The 23,932-nt window shown below is 41.8% G+C and overlaps 1 protein-coding gene across 1 annotated transcript in view; it reads right to left on the reverse strand.

Annotated features, from left to right (window-relative positions):
- Positions 1–184: 184 nt before the first annotated feature.
- The window catches only part of uggt1 (UDP-glucose glycoprotein glucosyltransferase 1), a 35,050-nt gene continuing 11,302 nt past the window's right edge, over positions 185–23,932 (reverse strand). Inside the window, exons 12-40 of the mRNA XM_061062571.1 lie at positions 22,826–22,917; positions 21,037–21,187; positions 20,246–20,365; positions 20,024–20,109; positions 19,444–19,579; positions 19,163–19,294; positions 17,690–17,854; positions 14,520–14,640; positions 13,984–14,082; positions 13,102–13,196; positions 11,432–11,638; positions 11,172–11,303; positions 10,920–11,050; positions 10,131–10,226; positions 9,673–9,775; positions 9,453–9,532; positions 9,018–9,207; positions 8,246–8,404; positions 8,055–8,140; positions 7,846–7,930; positions 6,701–6,789; positions 6,384–6,488; positions 6,143–6,227; positions 4,965–5,147; positions 4,216–4,376; positions 4,006–4,120; positions 3,281–3,397; positions 2,071–2,215; positions 185–1,435 (exon numbers count right to left, since the gene is read on the reverse strand). Coding sequence (XP_060918554.1) covers positions 1,416–1,435; positions 2,071–2,215; positions 3,281–3,397; positions 4,006–4,120; positions 4,216–4,376; positions 4,965–5,147; positions 6,143–6,227; positions 6,384–6,488; positions 6,701–6,789; positions 7,846–7,930; positions 8,055–8,140; positions 8,246–8,404; positions 9,018–9,207; positions 9,453–9,532; positions 9,673–9,775; positions 10,131–10,226; positions 10,920–11,050; positions 11,172–11,303; positions 11,432–11,638; positions 13,102–13,196; positions 13,984–14,082; positions 14,520–14,640; positions 17,690–17,854; positions 19,163–19,294; positions 19,444–19,579; positions 20,024–20,109; positions 20,246–20,365; positions 21,037–21,187; positions 22,826–22,917 — 3,486 coding nt within the window. The 3' untranslated portion in view covers positions 185–1,415. The remainder of the gene's footprint in view (positions 1,436–2,070; positions 2,216–3,280; positions 3,398–4,005; positions 4,121–4,215; positions 4,377–4,964; positions 5,148–6,142; positions 6,228–6,383; positions 6,489–6,700; positions 6,790–7,845; positions 7,931–8,054; positions 8,141–8,245; positions 8,405–9,017; positions 9,208–9,452; positions 9,533–9,672; positions 9,776–10,130; positions 10,227–10,919; positions 11,051–11,171; positions 11,304–11,431; positions 11,639–13,101; positions 13,197–13,983; positions 14,083–14,519; positions 14,641–17,689; positions 17,855–19,162; positions 19,295–19,443; positions 19,580–20,023; positions 20,110–20,245; positions 20,366–21,036; positions 21,188–22,825; positions 22,918–23,932) is intronic.

The raw sequence follows: 23,932 nt of genomic DNA on the forward strand, positions 1-23,932 counted from the left end.
CTAATCACACACACAGCTCACAAAGCAGCAGGAAGCATCGGACATGTGGCTGCAGGAGCTCGGGCTCGAACCCTCGACCTCCCGGCTGAGAGACCAACTGAGTCGCCCCGGAGTCACTCCTGTGGTGTCAAACGTTTCAACATCGGTTAGCGTTTATTAAACACTTGACAATACACTTGAGCACTTATCATTGGAGGGTTTTTATTTAACAAAAATATCTCACAGCCACAACAGAACCAGGAAACACACAAACAAATATTTTGCAGCTGAAGTCCAAAGTCATCGTGGCTGATCTTCCCTTACAGTACCGCAAACTGTCCCCTCGTCTCTTGAATCAAACATTGTGCTAAAAAAAACCAAAACGAGCCTCCGCGAGTCTCTGCCGTCTGAGTATCTGTTTCATTTTTTAATTTCAAATACCAGACGGGACATTATCAGCGTTGCCTTTCAGTTCTAGACGTAGAGAGAGAGAGAGAGTTTAGCTTAGTAAACAAACACTGAACATCTCCTAAAGTTTGAAATGATTCTTAAACTATGGGATCCCCATCGTCATAGAAACGGGATCTGAATGAATAAGCTTGACCTTAATTTCCAGACCCTTTGATTTATCATATATCTAAAGTTTGATTCTACTTTCTAAGAAGATTTTAAAAACTAATCTTTGTGTCTATTTTTATTCAGTTGTATCAGATTTAAAGAATTACAAGGATCATCTTTTTTGGAAATCAGCACTTCGATGCCATAAAACCATAGTGAGATACATACATAAGGGTGTATATGTATATATTCATCACTATCAGGTTTTCCAATGTGAGTTCATATGTCTGAAATTTGGCATTTGATTTATTTTAGTCGAGTTCTTCATATCAACCCTTGAAAAAAGACGTTTAAAAACGTTCCCCTTGTCCCCTTTACGAGCTCATAGGAAAGCCTAACAGCCTCATTCTCATTTTATGACGGTGACTGTGCAGAAATCCATCCCAACACCAAATGTTTGGTAAAGATCAAAACCTCCAGAGGAGCAGCAGTGAGGTGCTCTGAACTTATCCTCCCCTTGTGCTTCAACCACAGCCCGAACCAAAAACACCCCACTCAGTGCAAACATAGACCCACACGACATACAGAGCAAAGACAACGACACCCAAAATAAAAAATAAAAATTATACTTCTTGATTTATGAAAACATTCTCATCACTGGCACTCACACATACAGAATAAACCAGCTTTTGGACTTCTCTTCAGATGGTACTAAAGGACAGAAAACAGTTGAGCACTGGTGTGTGGGGGTCAGTGTGTCAGAAGTCCCCCCCCCCCCCTTCCCCCTCCCTCCTCCTCAGGCAGGAGACGATCCTTGTCATGGAAAGACTCTTTAAACAGAGTTCAGTCCTGTCTTCATGTCGAACACTGAACGATGCTCACAGCTCGGTGTGAGAGTCTGAAACAAAGGAGAGGAAGAGTCAGGCTGATAAATATGTTCAAGATCAGGACAGATATTTGTCACATCATCATCATCATCATCATCATCATCATCAGGACACATTAGTGTTGTAGTACTCAAAATCAGTCTTGGTCTCGAGACCTCTTTTGAAGGTCTTGTCTCGGTCTCAGACTGGACTGACTCCAGATTGTAAATCAAGACCTTCACTGACAGTCTTCCACGTCATCACTGTGATCAGAAGGAAAACGCCTGTTTCTAAAATAACTTCAATTCATTTGTAATTTGATTTTTATCCCCCGGTTAAGGCTGCAACCTTCTCGTGTCACGTTGAAGCGAGTGACACGCCAACTTCACACAAGATGAGGATTTTTAATTTATATTTAAGGTCTTGGTCTTGACACTGCCTCGATCCCTAAATGTCTTGTTCTTGTAGGTATCTGGTCTTGGTCTTGGTCAGTGGGGTCTTGACTACAACACTAGTTCACACAATTATATTTAAGAACCTGCTGACTTCTCCGTTTCATAAAATCACTGGATGGACTTTGATTTGAAACATTGCGCTATAATTATTTTTTTTTTTTTAAATCAAGCACAAACTGTATTTGAAGGAGTGTGTCATGAGGATGCAGTACCTGCGCTTTGCTGCTTCGCTGTGTGTCCCGCTACCTTCTGGACTCTGGTCTGCAGACGTTTAATCTCTTGGTCGTAATCGGCCCACTCGGCCACGATCCTCTCCGCGGCCTGCAGCTTGGGCTCCTTGGTCATGGGGTTGTTACACTGAAGATCAGGTGGAAACAAAAAAACAAGAAAATCAACTATGATGCTCACAGGTGGTTGGAGTAAAAATGGGATTTCTCTTCTGCTTTTACTCCAGTTTGCTCAGAACCATGTAACGATTTAATAAACAGCTCTCCTCTTGTTAAAGTGTTCCGTGGAAACATTGTGTTTGTTTATTGCCTGATGCCCATCGGATTTACAACAAGGGCATCATTCAACCATTTTAAGATCATGGGGCGTGCGCACTAACCACTAAGCTACAGGTTCCCCGAGCAGTCTACACTGCTCTTGTGTCAGTGTAGACTGCCTTCTGTGTGTCTCATTGGTTCATGGTTTCATTTAGTTTGACGGTTGCATCACTCTGTGCTGCACTGAGTTGATCTTCATCGTTATTTAAAAAGCTGGGAGTCATTTGTGAGTTCCCTCTTCTCTCTGAAAGAAGGGGACGGATGAGTTTGGAGGATGATAGTGGCAGGATATACTCGAGTTGTTTTAAATGATATGATGATGATGTGAACTGATGTACAGCTGGTGTGTGTGTGTGTGTGTGTGTGTGTGTGTGTGTGTGTGTGTGTGAAGTGTTGGTCAAGGTATTTTAAAACATGGCTCAAGTTAAAAGCAAATTCTTTTTGAGTTAAATTTTGTTTTTCAGCCGTTCTCAGGGACTTAATTTAACCTCACAGAAATTTGTTCAGTAACTACATTTTCCCAAAATCAGAAATAACCTCCTTACAGTTGGTTTTTCTGCCCTCTGGTGGCTGATTAGAAGTATTACAATCTTTAAAAAAAACACATCACTGACTTTGAAACACTGTCGAACTGTACAGGGTCCTGCAGATTTATGATTTTTAAACATTTTAACACCCTAACACCACATATTAAACACACACACACAGGCACACGCACACACACACACACACACACACACACACACACACACACACACACACACACACACACACACACACACACACACACACACACACACACACACACACACACACACACACACACACACACACACACACACACACACACACACACACACACACACACTGTTGTTACCAGGTCTATCGTCTTGGCGCTCCTCTTGGAGCTGTCGTCACACCAGGTCTCGCACCACAGCCACTCCTGAGGCAGAGACTTGATGGGCACCTGGTGGATCATGTTGTTGGGCAGATCCTGAAAAAAAAAAAAAAAGAAAACCCACAATGAGACCAATGAAGGAGGAAGAGACAGCTGGGAACATCTGTTACAGGTAATTATTTTTTTTGTTTAACTCTAACCCAGGAGGACACGTTCTTTTAAAGCTTTAGTTTCCTCTTAGTCAGACTTCAGATTCTTCAGTTTGATCTTTAACGTACAGACGAGCATCGGGAGAAGAATCCACTCTACACACTCCTTTCATCCTGCATTGTCACCATCTGCCTCCTTTGTTTTTATTCAGTTTTATGGTCATGTAGGTACAATATGAGTGTTTTTAAAAGCTTTTCTTGTTGCCTTTAAAGTCTGGGCTGTTTTATTTCTGTTGTCATTACATCACGAGCAGAGGAAACAGCAATAAGCAAACACTGACATGGTGAGACGGATCAGATGAAATGTGTCATTCCTCACAATAAACACAACAAAGGCTTCTGGGTAATAACAAACTCCTGAATACCACAGGGACAACTAAATGGTACTACAATAAGTGTAAGATGTCAAAAAAAATCCCTTTAAAACCATCTGAGACTTCAGAATAAAAACATTCACATTAACATGTCAGACATGGACAGACGGGAGTCACAGACCTGGTCCAGGTTCGAGAGGCTGTTGGGGTCTTGGCTGAGCCCCTGGTACTGTCCTCTGAGTCGATCTCCTGCAGCTATTTTTCTGAACTTTTTCAGGTCGACCACGTACAGCGCACTGCGGGAGACAAAGGACAGAAGCACATGAAACATGCATGAGAGGATTTTAAAAAGTGTGTGTGTGTGTGTGTGTGTGTGTGTTCTTGTCTGTACCTGATGTGGTATTTACGGCCGGCCAGGTGGCTCGCCCAGTAGCCCGACTTCCAGAAGCGGTAGCCGTCCATCTCCCGCCGGCTCTCGCAGAACGGAGTGTAGCCGTACGGAGCTCCGTCTAACTCGAAGTCACGCAGCTCCTTCAGGTCTGTTCTCACAATCTGGAGGAGAGTAAACAATACAGAGTTACATCTTTTAAGATCTTCTAAATGTGTCATTCATCCAGTACGTCCAAAGAATCTATTACCTGTGATCAAAATCAGACTTTAACAATTCATAATATTTGAAGATTCTTGCAGATTGATATCCTTCTGATCCATCTAGTGTTTAAACTTTAGAGCGTCGTTAGTAAGATCACATGTGAAAGTGCAACAACCGGGCGCCGTATAGCCAAGCGGTTATGACGTGTGGCCCATGAACAGAAGTTGTAGCCGTGGGTTCGATTCCTCAAGTCAGCCCTTTGCTGCATGTCATCCCCCTCTCTCTCCTCCTAACATTTCCTGTCTCTCTTCAGCTGTCCTATCCAGTAAAGGCTATGTAGCTTTAAGAATGAGCAACAATTTAAACTCCAACATCTAATGCTTTGTTACATTTTCCAAGAAAGAGGATTTAAACTTCTAGAGAATTTAATATTTTTGGTCGAAAGGAAAATCCAGAGATTATAACCAATGCTATATTTGTCACTATATTTTGATTGCAGCGATTCAAAATGTCCGTTTTGTCGTCTAGTTCCTCTTGTATGAACTAACCTGGTCTGCGTCTACAAACAGGATCTTGTCGACAGCGAGAGGAAACAGCACGTCCAGGAACAGGATCTTGTAGCCCCAGATGATCCTCTGCTTCTCGGTCTGTTGGTGTAGCCAGCGAGGCCACTTGTACTGGACCAGCTCGTACTGGAAACCATACTGCTTCGCCATGTCGGGGATGAACTCCTGCAAAGTGATCGGGCACAAAAGCAACCGGTCAGTGAATGGTCAATGTGGAAAAGATTTACAAATGAACTAAAACACTTAAACATTTCTTCAGATTTCTTCTTAAAGGTCACATATTAATCCTCATTTTTAACCAGTTTAAATAAGTCTCAGAGCTCCACAGAACATGTGTGTGAAGTTTCTTGTTCTAAATCCACTCTGATCCTGTATTTGATCATGTCTATAAACCCCTCTATTTCAGCCCTGCTCAGAACAGGCTGTTTCTGTGTCTGTAGCTTTAAATGTAAATGAGCTGTGTTTGACCACGCCCCCTCTCTGGAAGGGCTTGGGTGTACTCGGGCTTTCTCGCTCCATGCCCTAATTCTTACTGTGAGAAGGCAGACTCAGAGGGCAGAACAAACACCTAGCTGTGGGAGTGTCACCCACCTGGGGGAGGGGTTTACTGCCCTTTGTGATGTCATGATGGAAAATCTCCAAACGGCCTGTTTGAGCACACATTTTCTGAAAAGTGGAGCAGGCAAAAGAGGGAGAGGGTGGACTTTTCTCATTATTGGGGGGTTTGCAGACAGACTAGTGACGCATATTAGTTTTTTTGGTATAATATGTGACCTTTAATTTGCAGGAAAAACACTGCAGAGTCTAGATGTGTCTTCTCTTGTGTGCCCTCTACAAATAGAAATAATCACAAAACAAAATATCATCTGCAGGATAACGAGGCTTAGCAACAAAAACCAGGGGTGAAAGAAAAGCAGAAAGCAGGAATTATAATGATGAGCCGGAGAAATCTCTGAAGTCCTCTCCTTAAATCAGGAGATCTCTCCCCTGCTGGATGTTTCACCTTCATTTCTCAGAACTCCTGTTTGAAGCTCAGATCACCGACAGACGGAGAGAAAGGGCTGCAGCCGTCAGAGAAAATCTCTGCATCAATGATGAGAAGCCAGCTGATTTTTCAAAAGTAACACCAGGGGATGAAAAAAAAAAAATCAAAATCCTACCTTGAAAGTTGGAGACAGGTAATTCTTTAGGAACCAGAACTTGACAGGAGTCTTGGTGTTCTTCAGAACTGACAGCATCATAATCCTGAGAGGGAAAGGAGAGTCAAAAGAGTGGTGGTGACAGAGCTCGGAGAACAAAAGGCACCAAAATCAATAAAGTCTTTGTACACATAAGAGGAAGGGGATGTTAAGATTTGAAGGACTCTGACTGATACGACACTCTCCCCTCTCTCCGTCTCACCTCAGGAACCTCTCGTACAGATGCCCCGAGGCCACAGAGAAGATGTTGATCACGTCGTCCTTCTCCTGCTTCTGCTCCTCTGACTTTCCTCCACCTGTGAACCCTCTGAGGGACAGGAGACGAAGAAGTGCCCACTCATTTAACATTTTGATATTCAGTCGTACTTTTAAAATCAAACAAACTAATGATAGAAAATCTGAATATTAATATATAAACATATGCACTGATGCACTTTACAATGATTTTTTGTTTATTGGTGTCTTTATTAACTTTTTGATGAAGCAGTAACGAGCACATTTTTGAAATCGAAGCTCTACCTGGTCAGAGATTTCCAGAAGCCATCGTCACTTTCCTCGGTGACGTCACTCAGCAGCTCCTCGTTAAACTTGTCCGGTTTCTTCTGGACCTGATCAACACAATTTGAACCCAGTTAGTTAGTAAATGGATAACATACTGTACATCTAGTCCTTTTGGTATAGATATATATATATGTATATTTAAAGATTTATTTTGGGGCTTTTTATTCCTTTATTGTAAAGATAGGACAGTAAATAGAGTCAGAAGTTGGGGAGAGAGAGAGAGAGTGGGGATTGATTTGCAGGAAAGGAGCCACAGGTCGGATTTGAACCCGGGCCGCCTGCCTTGAGAGCTGCAGCCTCTGTACACAGAGTGTGCACCCTAACCACTGGTCCGGCGGCGCCTCCTTTTGGTCTACTTTAATCCAGATCGTTTACATATTAAAGGTGATCTGTAGTTTTTGACAGATTGATGCACATTTCAGCTCTGGGTTTTACTTCTTCACTGAGCTACAGGTGGATCTGATGGGACAAGATTCACACTCATTTCCCAACAAAAGCAGTGAACATGACAACTGCAAGCTAGTTAACACGAGTTGTAACATTGTAAGTGTCAATACTAAAAGAAAAATCAGCTTTTTTAAATTCTTTATGAGGAAGAAAACCCCCGGAACATGTTTCTAATAGCTCGAGGAGCCTCTCACACTAAATGTAAACAGAGAATATGTTCACATGAAAGTCTGCAGGGAACCTTTAATGATGAGGAGAGTTCATCAAAGATATAAATAAGTGGATTTAAACTTTACATTCATAGATTGCTGTGCTCTATTGGGCCACATTTCCAGGCTTTGATTTCTATATTTATTGTCTTATTTATTCCCTCAGGCGTCTTGGGATGACTCTTGGGAATGTTGTTGTGTTTGTAATTCAAAGTGTGTCTGCATGTGGCCACATTCATGACATGTAAATTTACCCAATTAGATGTAGAATTTTACACGTTATTTATATGTTTATGTTCTGCATGACTGAAAAGAATCAGTGCAGCTTCTAGTTTCAAGTCAGACTGAACAAAACTAAAAATATATTGACGCTCGTCAAACAGGATTTGTTTCAGTTTAGTTTATACATTGTAATATTGTGATCACTTTGTAAGACGTTACACTGACCTTGACTTTAATGATCCTGCTCTTGAAGTTGTTCAGCACGACTACGATGTCATCAGAGTCGGCTGGAGAGTCGGTGCCATCGTGGCTGCAACACAAGACGGAGCGGATCAGAACAGAGAGGAACTCCACAAGTCAGAGGCTGGATGTTTAAAAATAATAAGACATTTCAACTCTGTAACCCAAGACAACCCAAAAGTCCACGGTCTTACCTGTAAATCTTGTAGATTTCATCAGAGCGACCTTTCCTCAGCTTGAGGATCCAGGCGCCCGGAGCTGCCTTCAGCTGAAAGTAACCCTACAGAGCAGAGCGCGGGAGATTCAGAGTGTTTGCGTTTTCAGAAGCTTTCTGCTCCAAGGTGTTACACAACAGGATAAAAGGATTCACTCCTCAGTAACTCACCAGGTTCGCCATGACGATCGTATCCATGATGACCGGCTCGGAGGCGGTCCCCAGGGTGAACTGGAGTCCGCGCGGCGGCTGGCCCGAGCTCACGTCAAAGCAGTGACCTTCCAACAGGAGGTGCTCCAGCTCGTACTCCGCCGCTACGATGTTCTCCACCTGCAAACACAGGCGTGCAGAAAAGGTCCGAGTTTATGACGCGATCATTTTGATCTCAGAAGTCGGAAATTCAGAGTTGCCCGACTCTAACATCATCAGGAACGTCTCCCTGAAGACGCAATTCCAACTCGGAAACTCAGAGTAACATCAGTAGTCCCAGTTAAATTTCAACATGGCTGCTACGTGAATCAACAGTAACGTTTAAGCTATTAAACTATTGTGTTTATCAGCAGCTTAGTCCTCTTTTTGTGTAATTAAATCAACACCAATAGTATCGTGCTAGTTCTATCTGTGGACATGCTGTGATGTTATTGTAGCGGGAAAACTATCACAGTGTGTTGATATCACCTGGTGTTAGATAACAAAACAAACGTGCTCCTGGAGGCGTTCATGTTGCTTGTCCGACTTGATGCCAACTCGCAATAGGAACGCGGTTAACTCGGGCATGATGTCATTCCCAGCTCCAAGATCAGAGCTCATTATTTGTTCCTCTTACGGTATGTTCAACTACTAGCACTTAGTAGCGTTGACACTCCCGAGATAAAAACTTTTTAAAATGTCATCACGACTGATCCTGACCTAACCCTCACAGCAACAAAAACCTGAGCTGTACCTCCTCCAGGTAGATGTTGTCCAGGTCGTAGCGGGTGTGCACAGACTCCACCATCCAGCTCTCGGGGGTGTTGAGGTTCAGGGTGAAGAGGGGCGACTGAGGCATGTCCAGGAACTTAGCCAAGGGGCCCGGAGCAAAACTACCGTCGACCTGAAAGGACACCTCAGGCTCCAAGACGTGGCGGTAAAAACTGTGAAGAAACACACAGTTTGACTTTAATTAGAGGTGGGAGAGTCTAAATATGGATGTTTTTAGAAGCTCTATGAATACAGTGACACTTCAAATATCTGCATTAAAGCAGAACAGTACTTTGATTTGTAAAGGTCTAAGTGCTTCATCTTTGGTAAATCCTTCTATGAGTACTGTGAGGATGTAAGCTCCATGCAGAAAAAGCAGCGATCACACCCACTCTACTGAGTACTCTACTGTCCTCACCTCTTGAGGGGAATCTCTGACAGTTTGGATTGGCAGTTCATGAAGACGCGTAGGTTGAGGTTCACCAGCTGCTTCAGAACCTGCGGAGAGAGCGAACGTCAAGGAGGGAAAGACAGGTTAGAAAGAAGATGTGGAGAGAGTGGAGGTGAGGGCCAGGTGAATCAACCGGACAGATCTTATTAGAACTCAGTCCAACCAGGGGATTTATAGTTCAACCCACCACGAGGAGAGGAGCTAGTTTCTGTGCGTCTCTGGTTACAGGATCAACGACGGCGATGACGTCAAAGTAGACGTCGCCCTCTTTAGGCCGGATCTTCACAGCACTGCAAAGAAATCAGAGGTGAGGAAAGTTAAACATACCTAAGATTTACACGGCTGATTCTGATTCCTAAACAAACACTGATTCACCAAAACATAAACTCTAAACCGGTAACATTTTCTCATCTAAATTATGTGCGAGTATTGAGATGAGATAAGATTCAACTTTATTGTCATTACACATATACAAGTACAGAGTAACAAAATGAGGTTTGGCATCTCACCAGACGTGCAAGAATCTGTGCTATGTACAGGTAATTACAGAATTTACAGATGTAGACAAAAAATGTGAATGGATGGGTGGATTAATGGGACGCTATAAATATGAATAAATGCTATGTCTATGTATTAAATCTTTACCTGTGGCGATCATCTGCAAAGTCATATTCAACCCGGGCCTCTCCTTTGGGCTGGGAGGAGAGAAGAGCGTCCACCTTCATCACCAGGTCGCTGGCCCTGAGAGAAAAATCAGTTTAATTTTTTTTTTTAAATCAATCAGCGCAATCTAAAATATTACTCTCCCTCATAGATAACACAGATTATGTCTTTAAAACAGCTCTGCAGAGGCTACACCTACTCAGGAAGATAAATGAGTTTAGGGTGAGTCAAAAGATTCTTGAAATGTTTTATAAGATTCTGTTAGAAAGCATTTTCTCTTCTGATGTGGTAGCATGGTGCGGGCACTTAGATGTGAAATGGAAAGGGGAAAAAGAGAGGTCAATACAGCCAGTAAAATCATAGGGTGACACTTTGTGACAGGTGAAAGCTGAACACTAAAGAAAGCACTCGACATAACGAGTGACCCCGCTCCTCCATTGCACTCCTGGTTTGAAGTGCTTCAGACTGCCATGAGTCACATTTTTTTTTAAAATGAATAATCATTTGTCCCTAGCAGAATTAAAGTACTAAAACTTATGACTGAACTAAACACTGATTTTCATTTACAAACACAGTCGATGGTGATGTTTTCAAGGACTCAGAGTGCTTTTCTAATCTCTCACTGTCCTGAAATATTTTCTAGTTTGTCATAATGTTTTTGTTCTTGTGAAGCCAAAGACAATCCTCCACATAATGGACAAATCAAGTTCTTTTCTATTCTACATTCAACACAGAGAGAGTCTATGCTTGTCATGAAGGGAGGTAAAGTACCGGTCGTCCTCGATTCCAAACTGCAGCACTTTGCCTTTAATCCGCTCTCCGGATGTTTTCAGGATGATGCTCTCTAAGAGCAGGAAGTCATCCTGGTTGAACACTTCCTCCTCCTCCAGAGGACCAATGATCTGCATTCAGGAGACAAAAGGTAAGTATTGATTTACTTTATTCATAAAAGATAAGTATATTTATAATTTCAGTGCGGGTTAAAAGTTTTTTTAAACAATAAGAAACCAGATTGTGACTCACTCTTCCGTTGCTAATGACTGCTTTCTGTCCTTTCTTCAGTTTGAGCACATCTCGGCAGTAGGCGGCGTGGGAGAGCAGGAAGTCATATTTATGACCCTCATAGGCGCTCTTAAACAATGACACATCCATACCCTGAGGCGACAACAGAACAAACTTGTAGGCAATTGATCAAAAGGGAAAATAAGGGATACAAATTGGGATTGCATAAATGCTTCAAAAAACAGAGAGATCATTTAATAATCACAATCGTCGCCGCTCACCCCGACGGCGAACTCTCCGATGTCGACTCCCTTCTCCAGAGCCGCAGCCGTCTCTTCTTTAGCCAGCTTGGTGATGAAGTTCTTGGCGTTGTTGGCAGATTGAGTCTGCATGGCGGCCCAGATTGCTCGGGCCACGCGGCTCGTCTCTTCGGACGGAGCATCTGACGGGTTGTTGATCATCCCCAGGCGGACGTTGTTGCTGGTTTTCTGATGCAGAACGGGAAAACGTTAGTGAAGGGTTCGTTAGAGCAGTCAAACCTCAACACATTCACAAGTAACAAAAAATAACAGAATTCTACTCCTGATCGATATGTTCATTTTTTAATGATAACACCTACAAACCCACACTCATCAGGTTCAGACTCACCAGAATACTACCTCCAGAGTCACATGATACGGTTTAAATTATTATTATTTAGAAAACATTAAAGCAAATAAACATGGGAGTTAATCTACGTTTTGGTGTTAGCCGCTATTTTGATTTAAATTAGAATTAAAAAATCTTTAAATGCTTCAAACTAAAACTTGAAGGAGGTTGAACACTCTGGGGAAATACCTGTTTTAATATCTTATATAGAGCTGGATGAGAATGAGACACCACTCTTTCATATCTCTGCGCTTTAGAGCAGTGTTTCTAAAACGGGGGTACGTGGGAGCACTGCAAGGGGCACGTGACAAATGACGTTAAAGAAAGTTGCACCACAACAAACCAATATAATGATTTCTAGGAAAATCCATTCACTGATTAAAGACAAATTAATGAATAGCACATGTTCTCTATGCAACATTTAATAGGGCACTATTTCCAACTTGAGGATATTCATTTATAATATAGCTTGCATTATGTATGAATGTATGAAGACCGCATGCATCAATTTATTCATGTTCTTTTCCCAAATTATTTCCTGAAAAATGTTCTTGGCCGGACAAAGGGGGTAATTCTGAAAGGGGGTAAACGAGCCAAAAAAGTTAGAGAACTCCTGCTTTAGAGGAAGGTTCCTTTAAAAAACTGAAGTGTAAGAATGACACCCGATGTGCAGAGCTTTTTCTTGGCCCATTGGTACAAGTCCTCCGTGGTTCGTCATCACACTGAGGCACCAGTGAGGACTCAGATTCAGAATCAGAACCGGAAATACTTTTTTAATCCCCAGGGGGAAATTCAGTCGTTACAGCTGCTCTTAAACACAACATAGTCATATAGATAGAATAACTATATTTCTACTGCTTTATTGTGTTTCAGAGCAGCTGTAACTCCAGGAACAGCAACCTAGGTTCTTTACTTTTGTTGTTTTCAGATTAAACAAATGAGAAATTAACCTGTTAAATAGTTGTGCTGTTAAATGTTTATCTGATATCTGACTTGCAGTAGAATCAATCTGAATCTGTAAGAATGAATATCCCTTTAGGGTCAATAAGGGCTTATCGTATCGTATTTCTTAACAGGTTCCAGTTAGGAGTAATTTAGGACAGAGCTAGGCTAGATGTTCCCGTTTCAGATCTTCAAGCTAAGCTAAGACAGATGTCTTTCTTTCTGTGTCATATTTAAGAATCAAAAGTGGAATACAAGACAGTGATTTGGAGTTTCCCCCAAAATGTCACTCAGTTCCTTTGAATTTCTCCATCTTCTAAAGACTCATGAAACATCTCAAAGCAATCTTTTTTTTTTGTACCATGTGTCTGATGGCGTCATAAAGCAGCTGACGTCCCGAGGGTTTGTCGAAGTCTCCGACCACCCAGAAGGTCACAGGGCGGGTGTAACCGTCATCTGACGACAACAAAAGGAAGAAACACAGGCTGTCAGTGAAATGACTCCGATGAGCCTACACAGACGAGCTCATGACTCAAAGATTGTGTGCAGTGAAGACACAGTTTGGTAAAGTGGGTAAAAAAATTTAAAAAAATCTATGTGGGTGGCAAACTGGGCTGCAAGAAAAAAAAAAGAATAGCATGAAGAAAGTTACTACACTGTGGAGTTCACTACAACTAAAGATCAAACTCTCAACAACGTATCCTCCATGCAGCGAAAACAAACAGCACAGAATGAACCGCCATGCTCTCCTACAGATGGGAGAAAACAATGTTAGAACTGAAGTGAGCAGTTATGTAAACACATTTATCAGGAGTTACACTTCAGAGCCTACACTACGATCGTCACATGCGGAGAATTAGTCGTTTGTGTCCTCTGAGAAATGCTGCACAGATGGAGGCGTGATGCTGGATTCACAAACAGATCCGAACAATGCCAGCGATAGTAAGAGTTCACAGAAAACAGATCAGAGCAAAATGAGGGAGAGGCGAAATGGTGCAGAGGAAGAGGGTGATTACCATGCCTGTTGGTGGAGGTCATCCCTGCACATTTGTTTTTTTTTTTTGTTTTTTTAAATCGCATGATTAGGAAGAAAGAGAGGAGGAGGAAGAGGAGAGGACAGAGGGAGAATACACCAAGAGTTTAGGATGATTCAATAATTCTTCACTAGAAAACAAAAGAAATGAAACGTCAGCCTTTCAGCGTTTGTTCTATAAATAACAGTCACCACGCAGGACTGTTTTACCTTTCTTGGTCATGTAGTTCAAGCTGTTGGCCACGGCGGTGCTCTTCTCTTTGATGTCGAGAGTCGAGAAGCGGGCGTAATCGTCGATGAAGTGATTGTCTGCAAGGAGAGAGATAGAGGGATGTGAAGCTGAGCATGTAGGGAATAATAGTTGAGGTATTTAGTCAAATATATTTTTGTACGCTTTAATTGACTCAGTCCCTCGATTGTCTTAACACTTAAATCAATTAAAACATTTTTTTTAAATAAATGAAATAAACTTCAGAACATTTCAGTGGAAACTTCAGTGGAAAGTTTAGGAGATTTTAAATGGAAAAAAAAAAAAAAAAAGTAAAACCTTCAATGGAAGTTTTGGGACATTTGCAATACAAACTTAAATTAATTTGCTGAATATTGAAATGGAGATTTTTAAGTGGAAATTTGATTCATGAAAAGTAACGAGGGACTAAGCTCACTGAATGTCTGAATATCAACAACAACATCGTCCACATCCTAATGATTAATTCATAGCAGGTTACATCCCACTGTGTACTCACTGGTGTCAGACAGGTCCAGGTACGTTCTGCTGGTGGAGAGAACTCTCGGGTTGATTCGGGGAACGACGTTGGGCTGACTCATGATGAAGTCCACGACGTCTTGATCCGTAGCCAGTTCACCCTGCGAGCCACAAGATCACAGATTCAGGATGTTAAAGTAAGAATTCAGAACAGATAATCCTCACTGATACTGCAGAGCCAGAAATGATGCCGGGGGGCAGGGGGGGGGCTTCTCTGTGTCTTTTCATCTTTAAAGTCACAAAAAAGACAGCAGTCAAGTCACTAGTGTTTTGAAGGAAAAGTTCTCCAATGACAAGTTTGAGTTAAATGTCCTTCATCCGGACTAGAGTTGAAACTAAATTACACACTGCTTACTTCGCTGTAAGACTTTACACAACAGCCTTTGAAAAAAAAAATATAAAACTCAAACATTTGGCTGCTCTGAGTGCTGGGACGACATTAAAACAGGAAAACATGGCAGATGGCACACTCACACAAAGATGAAGCTTACCAGACAAAAATATTTCTCACTACGATCCAACACTGTGTACTCGTAAAAAAAAATTGAAAAAAAGAGAAAAAAAACAATTCTCCTCCCCCCAAAAACATCTAAAGCTAATCTGATGATTTCATTTTCCTTTTAATTAAACGCCGTTTTGAAACAGTGCCAGTACATGAAAAAAAAAGTCATGCACATTAGCACAAACAATACACCTATTGGCTCGTGTTGTTGGGTTCTTGTGATGGTTCCTTTGATGACGTCTTGTGATGGTTAGGTTAAATACCTGTGTTTACCTGTGTTTTTAAAGGTGCTTTATAAGTAAAGTCATTCTTATTGTCACTGTTTCAGACTTTCAGATAACTACGTGTGAATATGTGTCGTTGTATGATGTTGTTAATGTACAGGGTAGTGCTGTAGTACTTGAAATCGCTTTTGGTCTCGACTGGGAATTGAAAGCATTTTTACTCAGTCTCGTCTCGGTCTCAGGTTAGGCGGATTTTAAATCAAGACCGGTCAAGACCACCACTGACAGATATTTTATAGATAGATTTTTCTGTGATATGTATGGTCTTGATCTAGACACAGTCTCCTCCTGCCTTGGTCTTGACTCGGTCTCGTTCCCTAAATGTCTTGGTCTTGTCTCGTTCCCTAAATGTCTTGGTCTTGTCTCGTTCCCTAAATGTCTTGGTCTTGTCTCGTTCCCTAAATGTCTTGGTCTTGACTCGGTCTCGTTCCCTAAATGTCTTGGTCTTGTCTCGGTCCCTAAATGTCTTGGTCTTGTCTCGGTCTCGTTCCCTAAATGTCTTGGTCTTGTCTCGTTCCCTAAATGTCTTGGTCTTGTCTCGTTCCCTAAATGTCTTGGTCTTGACTCGGTCTCGTTCCCTAAATGTCTTGGTCTTATCTCGGTCCCTAAATGTCTTGGTCTTGTCTCGGTCTCGTTCCCTAAATGTCTTGGTCTTGTCTCGTTCCCTAAATGTCTTGGTCTTGTCTCGTTCCCTAAATGTCTTGGTCTTGACTCGGTCTCGTTCCCTACATGTCTTGGTCTTGACTCGGTCTCGTTCCCTAAATGTCTTGGTCTTGACTCGGTCTCGTTCCCTAAATGTCTTGGTCTTGACTCGGTCTCGTTCCCTAAATGTCTTGGTCTTGACTCGGTCTCGTTCCCTAAATGTCTTGGTCTTGTCTCGTTCCCCAAATGTCTTGGTCTTGACTCGGTCTCGTTCCCTAAATGTCTTGGTCTTGTCTCGTTCCCTAAATGTCTTGGTCTTGTCTCGTTCCCTAAATGTCTTGGTCTTGACTCGGTCTCGATCCCTAAATGTCTTGGTCTTGTCTCGTTCCCTAAATGTCTTGGTCTTGACTCGGTCTCGTTCCCTAAATGTCTTGGTCTTGACTCGGTCTCGTTCCCTAAATGTCTTGGTCTTGTCTTGTTCCCTAAATGTCTTGGTCTTGACTCGGTCTCGTTCCCTAAATGTCTTGGTCTTGTCTCATTCCCTAAATGTTTTGGTCTTGTCTCGTTCCCTAAATGTCTTGGTCTTGACTCGGTCTCGGTCCCTAAATGTCTTGGTCTTGACTCGGTCTCGGTCCCTAAATGTCTTGGTCTTGACTCGGTCTCGTTCCCTAAATGTCTTGGTCTTGTCTCATTCCCTAAATGTCTTGGTCTTGTCTCGTTCCCTAAATGTCTTGGTCTTGACTCGGTCTCATTCCCTAAATGTCTTGGTCTTGTCTCGTTCCCTAAATGTCTTGGTCTTGTCTCATTCCCTATATGTCTTGGTCTTGTCTCGTTCCCTAAATGTCTTGGTCTTGTCTCGTTCCCTAAATGTCTTGGTCTTGTCTCGTTCCCTAAATGTCTTGGTCTTGACTCGGTCTCGGTCCCTAAATGTCTTGGTCTTGACTCTGTCTCGTTCCCTAAATGTCTTGGTCTTGTCTCGTTCCCTAAATGTCTTGGTCTTGACTCGGTCTCGGTCCCTAAATGTCTTGGTCTTGTCTCGTTCCCTAAATGTCTTGGTCTTGTCTCGTTCCCTAAATGTCTTGGTCTTGTCTCATTCCCTAAATGTCTTGGTCTTGTCTCGTTCCCTAAATGTCTTGGTCTTGTCTCGTTCCCTAAATGTCTTGGTCTTGACTCTGTCTCGTTCCCTAAATGTCTTGGTCTTGTCTCGTTCCCTAAATGTCTTGGTCTTGACTCGTTCCCTAAATGTCTTGGTCTTGACTTGGTCTCGGTCCCTAAATGTCTTGGTCTTGACTCTGTCTCGTTCCCTAAATGTCTTGGTCTTGACTCGGTCTCGTTCCCTAAATGTCTTGGTCTTGTCTCGTTCCCTAAATGTCTTGGTCTTGACTCGGTCTCGGAGCACTCTGGTCTCGGGTATGTCTTGGTCTCGGTTAGTGTGGTCTTGATTACAACACTACAGGGGATTATTCACTGTGAAAATGTTTTATTCTGCTAGAAGCACAGACTTTAAATTTGAAGGGGAAATGTTGTAAATGCGTCTGTTGTGAAATGTTTTCAAAGCATTCTTCATTTATTGGATGATTTCACACAGCGGGTGTTCAGTACTTATCTGTGTCTCCATAGAGTCCGTTTTTTTTTTTTTTTTTTTCATGTTGACTCAACTGAATGAAAATTGATTTTAGTGCCAAAGATGAACTCAAACCATCATAACAGAATCTGACTGACCAGGTAGACGGCCCTCTGGTAGAACGAGGTGGTCTCCAGGATCTTTTGCATGGTAACCGTCTCCAGTTCATCCGGGTCCAGCTGTTCCCGCTGGTACGGTATGCCGTTGTACAAGACCACAGGCAACGGGCCCACCCCTGTCTGCTCATAGTACGCCCGACCCTCCTGAAAGAGAAGACACAGAGACATGTTACTTCTAATTACATCAGCCTTGAACCACATCAGATGTATGGCTGGATGAGAGAAGATGATTTGTGTCTTAGAAGACTCTTAATAAGATCCATGCTGTTATCTGGAGCGTGTTTTAAATGTTGCAGCAGTATTCTTCCTCCAAATTAAGAGCCCTCAGGGAACTACTACAACTCATACAAGATGTAATAACGACCTTGTTCTTTTTCTGTAGTATAATCAGTCTAAAACTGATCCAGGAAAAGTCTCTTTAATTATCTGTTCATTCTATCTATGCAGTTTTTAATTATTCGTGATAATCTGTTTGTGGTCCCCTTTTTAAAATTAAAGGACACATATTATCCTCCTTTTCTACAAGTTTAAATAAGTCTCAGAGCTTCCCCAAAACATGTCTGTGAAGTTTCCTGCTAAAAATTCACTCTGATCCTTTATTTCATCATAATACATAAATAAACCCCTCTATTTCAGCCCTGCTCAGAACAGGCTGTTTCTGTGTCTGTACCTTTAAATGCAAATGAGCTGTGTTTGACCACGCCCCCTCTCTGGAAGGTGATGTAACTCAGGCGTTCTCGCTCTGTTCCCAATTGTTTACGGTGAGAAGGCAGAACAAACACCTAGCTGTGGGAGTGTCACCCACCTGGGGGAGGGGTTACTGCCCTTTGTGATGTCACAAAGGGAACATCTCCAAACAGCCTGTTTGAGCACACATTTTCTGAAAAGTGGAGCAGGCAAAAGAAGGAGAGGATGGACTTTTCTCATAATTAGGTTTTTTTTTTTAGACAGACTAGAGACGCATATTACTGTTTGCAAAAAAATGTGTGTATTTTGCACAATATGTGACCTTTCTCTGTTTGTTCAATATTTGAATTTGTGTGAGCTATGGGATACACCTGAATTCCCCCCAGTGGATAAATAAAGTATCTATCTATCTACATACTGTACTCAAATCAAATATCATTTAGTTTATGTTTTGAACATAAGATCCTCACGTGACATAAACCTACTCATTCAGTTTATTGGTCAGCTGAAAACAAAATGTGTTTTCGTAAACTTATCGGACAGGCACAAAAAATCATCTCAGACCCGTCTCTCCTGCAGTTGTTCATCATTGTTCTTAATGATCACATATTTATGTTTTTAGTCATTTACTCTGTACGTAATTTAAAGATTATTTAACTGACATGTTTTACTGATGAATGAATGTACTTTGATATTTTAGTACTGCATCAGAAGTCCAAGGCAAATCTGCCACTGGGACACTAAAGTTCAGTTTCAGCCCCTCACCTTCCTGTTGCTGTCGTAGCTGGAGTCGGCTCCGAGGACGCTGCTGACCTCCACGTAAGGGAACCTCTTCTCCAGCACTTTCACCACATCCCCAACACTTAACTTCCCACCAATGGAGACCCGGTTGAGCATCTAACAGATGGAAGAACAAAACAAACCAAACTTTTAAATAATCTCTCTTTGGTGTTCTCAAGCGTTTCAGAGTCACTCAAACTCAAACTTTATATTCTCGTTAAGACAATAAGAAGAAGAATCGTCTTTCTTTGAGAGAGGTCACGCACCGAGATGACGGCTTCAAATGCACTCTGACTGTCCACCTCATCGCTGATGTAGTTGTAAGCTCGGACCAGAGCCACGCCTGCATCCTGCATACCGTCTACGTCGTCTTCATTGGACACCACAAACACCAGCCCGATTCTATAAAAACACACGCAGAGGATCCGAATAAAGTTTCATGAACAGGCTCCCGTATGTATATCAGACAGTTAGAATGCAGAGAGCGTGCTGTGAGCTTCATCTGTATTCAAACAAACTGACCATCCCGAGATGCCACATGCAGGGAGACAACAAAGGTCTACCAAAGCTGCCTGACAAAACTACTGAATTCAAATGGATTTATAAACACACATCCAAACAACTGCACTGCAGCATCTTTAATAACAAAAAAAAAACATTTTTCTGCTTGTTCACAAACTGTGACATCATAAAAAAGTGTTTTACATAAACTGTCCTTACATTGATGTAATTCACGTTTATTAGAAGATGTATATAATGCGATGTATGAAATCTCTACTAAAAATAACTAGAAGACTTTTTGTCTACCTGAGAGACCAAAACCTCCCTGCTGACTGAAACACTAACCTGAGTGGGATGTTGTTAGAATAAAACATCTCTGCAACACTCAGCAGCTCAACAGCGTTCTCCTGAGTTGGGTCCAGAATGATCACCTGCAACACACACACACACACACACACACACACGCACGCACGCACGCACGCACAAACACACACACGTTGGTATTTTTCACAAGGGTGCAGACACATTTGGAATCTGCAGGCGGTGATTAATCAGGTACGGACGAACCAGATTGTGGAAGTTCTTGCGGATCTGCCTGATGACTCCTGGGAAGGTGGGCCTGAGCAGCTCCTGCACGTTGTACGGCCATGAGCTGTACCTGTGGTCCGTCTCCAAGTTGTTAATCCACTGGAAAATGAAAAAGGAGAAAATGTTTGAGAGAAGAAAGCTGAGCCTGGCAGCAGCCGCATGCCAATGAGTAAATCACCTTTTACAAATTACACAGAACTAGAGTAGCAGAAAACATTTATTTTCATTGTCTACCGATTATTATTTTCTTTTTTTTAACGAAGTCATTCATTCATCTTTTCTTTATTTAATGTCTAAGAAGAGAAGAAATGTTCAGCTTTTTGGATGGTAGGTAATATTGTTACCTTTACATGATGACTTTTCAGTACTTGCACATTTAGATACACTTTAATGTCCTGTCATAAGAAGTGTATGAAGTAGCCGCAATATTTAAGAAATAAACGAAAGAATGCAACAGTAATTAAATCTAATAATATGTTCCTCTGAGAGGGGTTGTTCTACATTAACGAGTACTTCTATATTTTGTGTATTTCTATAAAACAAACTCGTTATCCTCCTTAAAGTGGTATGCAGTATTTAAAGTTCTACTGTTGATTGATTTTATGAAACATCTGTGTACACTTCTATCAAAACATTGATCTATTAATCATGTTGACTCAACTGCATGAAACATTAATTTTCAACACCACAAACATCCACAAACTCGTCTTTTCAGAAGTTTTCAGATGAGTATTTAAACTGTTATCATTAAACTGTTGTCACTTTCTTACACTGATGGCAGAGTTGCGGATGTCAACGGCATAGTCGGAGTCGGAGGGCTGGACGTTGAGCTTCAGGATGTCGTGGATGAACGGGGTCTCGATGTGCAGGGAGCGCAGACCCTCCATCACCCTCGCCTCACTGCGCAGCACCTCAAACACACTGCAGAGGACAAGGTACTGAAGTCAAAGTAGAGCAGGAGAACCCAAGCCACCCTACCTCTTCTAGAGAGGGGCGTGGTCAGACACAGCTCATTTGCATATTTAAAGGTACAGACACAGAAACAGCCTGTTCTGAGCAGGGCTGAAATAGAGGGGTTTATAGACATGATCAAATACAGGATCAGAGTGGATTTATAACAAGAAACTTCACAGACATGTGTCGGGGAGCTCTGAGACTTATTTAAACTTTTGAAAGAGGATAATATGTGACCTTTAAATATAAAAACATGTAAAAAACAAACATTAATAACACAAAGCTGCAAATCAGAGTCTAGAAATATTAAGGTTTACTTTTATTGATTGTAATCATGTAACACACACACAGGCTGAAGTATATACACACATGCACACAAACAGGATCCTACGGACATGCACTAAGGGAGAGATGTCAGAGTGACGGAGCGGCCCACAGTGGGCGCTCCTGAGCTGGTGGTGGGGAGGGGGTTTGGTGCCTTGCTCAGGGGCACCTCGGCGGTGCTCAGGAGGTGATCTGGCACCTCTCCAGCTACCAGACCAACTTCCATTATTGGTCCGCACCGGGACTTCAACCGGCGAGCCTACGGTTCCCAACCCAAGTCCCTACAGACTGATCTACTGCCGCCCCTTTTTCCCTTTTTGTTTGAAGTTAAAAATTTTGTAGAGCGAATTAACACAATGATTTGAATGAAAAAACTGGTGCTTTAATGAACTGATCAGTTAATCAAGGGAAAATTAATTAGAAACAAACCCTGATACTCGAGTCACCATGATCATGTCTGCAGAGCTTCAATGATTAGTAAATAATCTTCAACAGATCATTCAATCATTTTCTATTATGTTTAACAAATCATCATTTTACCAGCCACACACATCAAGGGGACCTGAGGGCTGGTGTGTTTTTTAATGTGTTGTTAGTTAGACAGAAGAAACGTAATTAAAGAAATCAATGTGGGCTTTCATTATTATTATTTTTTATCTTAAAACAAATCAGTAGATTGGTTTTAAAAAATCTAAAATTGCAGCCCTTTATGCTAGTAAAAAAAAAAGGAACAAGAAAATAAAATCCCCATCATCACCACCATTTTTGTTTTATCTTCTTTTTAATATTTTGTTTTTTTGGAGTGTGTCAAAAAAACAAAATATTTGAAAATCAAGAAATCTGCTTTTCACAGTTTCACTTCTAAAATTGAACAAATCAAACTAAAATAATTGTTAGTTTGGAACAATTTCTTGTCATTTTCTGTGACATAATCAGGTCATTCATGTCTTTATAAATACGTCTGTGCCAGGTCGATTACAGATACTTTTATCTACTTTAATCATGTCAGCCTCATCCTGAATTACTGAACACTGCCTGCAAACGTTTCCATGTAACAACATTACAACATGTAATAACATCATTTTAATTAAATATAAATTATCTTGACAGAAAATGAGAAGATTCACTGCTCACAAGAAAGCTACTTTACTTATTTTTATTTAATTAAATACTCAAAACAAACAACACGTTTCACCCGCATGGCTTCAGCAGGGCATCCACGATTGTATGATATATCGTGTGTGTGTGTGTGTATGTGTGTGTGTGTGTGTGTGTGTGTACCTGAAGATGTCCTGTGTGTCCAGATCTATATGCAGCCCGTTGATGAACAGAGCTGAATCTCCAGGCTGCAGGCCCAGAGTCCCTTTGAAAAACTGTGAAGAGAAAAACATCACTGTGACGAAACATCCCGCTCCCATCAAACCCTAAACACTCCTCAGCTGGTCGGATCACATCATTGTGTTGCACATTACGTCAAATCTGGTCCTTCTTGAAGTCAATTAGAACGTAGAACTAGAGGCAGCAGTCAAACACGTGGCCGTATAACGAGGCTCGTCTTCTGCTCCAAACGAGCAGTGACAGCCCTGTTTAAAAATCAGTCTGTTTAGACTAGAGCAATCAAACCCCGCACTACACAAATCTAATTATAAGAGAAAGAGTGTGTGGCACCGCTGTGAGAAGTCATGCGAGTGTCTGAGTGTCTGCACAGGCGAAATATGAATGCTCAAAGTCGTTCTGGTGCTGTCAAATCTCATTACAGAGAGACAAAGACATCAGATTAATCATACTCCAGACACTGCAATTATGTATTACAATACGACATGATTAACACAAATATTGTTCATCCCACTTAAACTGTGTGTTTGTGAGTGTGTGAGTGAGTGTGTGTGTGTGAGAGCAAAAGAGAGGGAGATGTCTGTATGCAGGCGCATGTGTCCAAACTGCTTCAATCAATAATCTTTTCTCGCTGCAGGACCGAGCGCGCCCGTCGAATGAATCACCGATTCAGTAATTAGGACGTTTGCCGCTCACCTCTGCCACCCACCCAAACTCCTGTCTGCACACCGAGATAATGTGAGCACAGCTTGAGGAGGAGGAGGAGGACGTGGAGGAGTGAGAAAATACTCAACAAGAAAATAAAAGGATGATTACTCCTTCTATTAGCGGAGGGAAAGCCAAACAACGTTGTGAGACACTGAATGCTTTTCAAGTCAGATGATGTTCACAGTTTATCAGGGAACAAAAGGCGAGAGAACAAAACAAAGGAAAAGGAAAAGAGGACGAGAAGTTCTCATTTGTGATGTTTCCCTGAAGACGGCTAAGAGGTGGAGCGGTTGTGGTTGGTGCGAAAAAGGAAATCTTTATTTTCTACTTTGATTGGATTAGAAA

This window comes from Labrus mixtus, chromosome 18 (genome assembly GCF_963584025.1).
Source record: "Labrus mixtus chromosome 18, fLabMix1.1, whole genome shotgun sequence".
NCBI lineage: Eukaryota > Metazoa > Chordata > Actinopteri > Labriformes > Labridae > Labrus > Labrus mixtus.